Source organism: Scomber japonicus, chromosome 6 (genome assembly GCF_027409825.1).
Source record: "Scomber japonicus isolate fScoJap1 chromosome 6, fScoJap1.pri, whole genome shotgun sequence".
In the NCBI taxonomy this organism is placed as follows: Eukaryota; Metazoa; Chordata; class Actinopteri; order Scombriformes; family Scombridae; genus Scomber; species Scomber japonicus.
In genome coordinates, this window is record NC_070583.1 from 35,939,032 (window position 1) to 35,941,531 (window position 2,500).

At 45.8% G+C, this 2,500-nt stretch overlaps 1 protein-coding gene across 1 annotated transcript in view; it reads left to right on the forward strand.

Annotated features, from left to right (window-relative positions):
* Window positions 1-1,583: 1,583 nt before the first annotated feature.
* The window catches only part of LOC128359989 (latent-transforming growth factor beta-binding protein 4), a 69,384-nt gene continuing 68,467 nt past the window's right edge, over window positions 1,584-2,500 (forward strand). Inside the window, exon 1 of the mRNA XM_053320304.1 lies at window positions 1,584-1,755. Coding sequence (XP_053176279.1) covers window positions 1,584-1,755 — 172 coding nt within the window. The remainder of the gene's footprint in view (window positions 1,756-2,500) is intronic.

Here is a 2,500-nt window from a genome sequence, read left to right on the forward strand (position 1 = left end):
GTCTGTCCTTCCTTCCATCTGTCCTTCTTCCCTTTCTTCCGTCTGTCCTTCCTTCCATCTGTCCTTCTTCCCTTCTTCCTTCTGCCCTTCCTTCCATCTGTCCTTCTTCCCTTTCTTCCATCTGTCCTTCCTTCCATCTGTCCTTCTTCCCTTTCTTCCTTCTGTCCTTCCTCCCATCTGTCCTTCCTCCCTTTCTTCCTTCTGCCCTTCTCCCATCTGTCCTTCCTCCCTTTCTTCCTTCCATCTGTCCTTCTTCCCTTTATTCCTACTGTCCTTCCTTCATCTGTCCTTTGTCCCTTTCTTCCATCTGTCCTTCCTCCCATCTGTCCTTCCTACCTTTCTCCTTCTGCCCTTCCTTCCATCTGTCCTTCCTCCCTTTCTTCCATCTGTCCTTTCTCCCTTTCTTCCGTCTGTCCTTCCATAGTGAGATGATTTAATACTACAGTAAATAACTAAGGTTAAAGTTGAGCCTCACAGAGCTGCTAGCACGGCTGCAGACTCTCACCACTGTTATCTGATCCACTCAGGACGACGTGTGTGCAGGGAAATGGTGTAAATGGGTCAAAGTGAGTCTCCATGAATGCTGGAAGTATTGTTTTTAAAGTAGAGAATGATTCTTCTTCTTCTTCTTCTTCTTCTTCTTCTGACTGCGCAGCGACGAGTCACTTTTTTAGCTTCAGGATGTTTTGTGAATGCAGCCCCTGAAACTCAAACCAGGGTTGCATCATCACTCTGACATCCTCTAATGTCCTGCAGGGAGACGGAGAGCGGAGAGACACTGGTGTTATTTATCGCTCTCTTCGTACCGAGAAAAGGGACAGAAACACCAATAAAACAAGAGAGAGTAAGAAAGGAGTGAAGCAGAGAGAGAGAGAGAGAGAGAGAGAGAGAGAGAGAGAGAGAGAGAGAGCGAGAGAGAGAGAGAGAGGAGAGAGAGAGAGAGAGAGAGAGAGAGAGAGAGAGAGAGAGAGAGAGAGAGAGAGAGAGAGTCAGTGTGGACTGATGGAGCAGATCCCTGCTAAACATTTTGTTTGGAGCTGAGCCCAGTTCAGCACACTGCTTTCAATTATCTCTCTACCTCTCTCTCTCTCTCTCTCTCTGTTTTATACCACGACAGCACTCTCTCTCTCTCTCTCTCTCTCTCTCTCTCTCTCTCTCTCTCTCTCTCTCACTTTCTGCTCTGAAACGCTGTTGCTCACTCGCTCGCTCACACACAGGAGTGTTTAGAGAAAAGCAGAGAGGGGGGGGGGGGCTGGTCTGGTCGTTTTCTTCTTCCTTCCTTCCCTCCTTTTTTTTTTTTCTCTCCTTGCGACGCTCGTTTTCACTCAGAGCAAGAAAGAGGGAGGCAGAGTTTAGAAGGGGAGAGAGAGGTTTGGGAGTTTGGACGATGCAACGCACTCAGAAACTCTAACCGACCGCCTCAAACACTCGACATGCTGCAGCCCAGACTCTGGTGTTTTCTGTCGTCTGTCATCTTCTTCATCTGTCGTCTGCCAGCTGATGGACAGACGGTCACAGGAGGAGGAGGACGAGGAGGAGGAGGAGGAGGAGGAGGAGGAGGAGGTGTGGAGAGGATCCAGGTGATGTTTACGCCAACCATATGCAAGGTGCGCTGCAGCCTGGACCGATGCGTCAACTACTGCGAGAGAGGCAACGTGACCACGCTGTACAGCAGCAGCGAGGCGGCGTTGGCGGCGGCGACGGCGTTAGCAGGAGGAAGACGAGACGGCTCCCATGGACCGGGCTTCAGAGTCTGTAAGTTCAACCTTTTTTAACTCTCAACCACAGGTGGAAAGAAAGAGCTCAACTTTAAGGTACTTAAAGTATTTCCGCTTTATGTAACTTAACACTTCCACTCCACTACATCTGAGAGGGAAGGACTGGATTTATCTGACAGCTGGAGTCACTGGTTGGTTTATAGAGTTCACATTTAGAACCTGTGATGAGTTAATAAAATGTACAACAGTGTATAAAGTAGTTAAAAGCAGCTTCGACTCGTCCAGTTACAACATACACACTATTAAACTATGAGAGGATAAAAGCTTTGATCATCAGACTGATATTTCACATTTACAGATCAGATAACTAAACTATTTTTTTTAGTTAGTGGCCAACGTTTAATTTAATTTCAAACTATTTCGATAACTCATTAACTGTTGTGAGTCATTTTTTTAAAGAGAAAAGTAAAATTCATGTGAGTCCAGTTTCTCAGATGTGAATATCTTCTGGTTTCTTTTTGTCGTCTGTCAAAGTAAACTTTATATTTTGGCTTGTGGACAACATAAGACTCTTGCGTCCTCATATGGGAACATTATATTTTGGGTTTGTTGACCTTATACTTCACTCTGCTTAACTTTAACCTGTTGTCCTTGTTCGTACACCTCATTTGTGCCACCTAGTGGTAACAAAAGCACATTACATTAATCAGTGTAGAAACCAGACGGCAGCTTCTTGGCCAAATCAATCAAAAATAGACAGGTATAAACCCGTATCAGTTTTT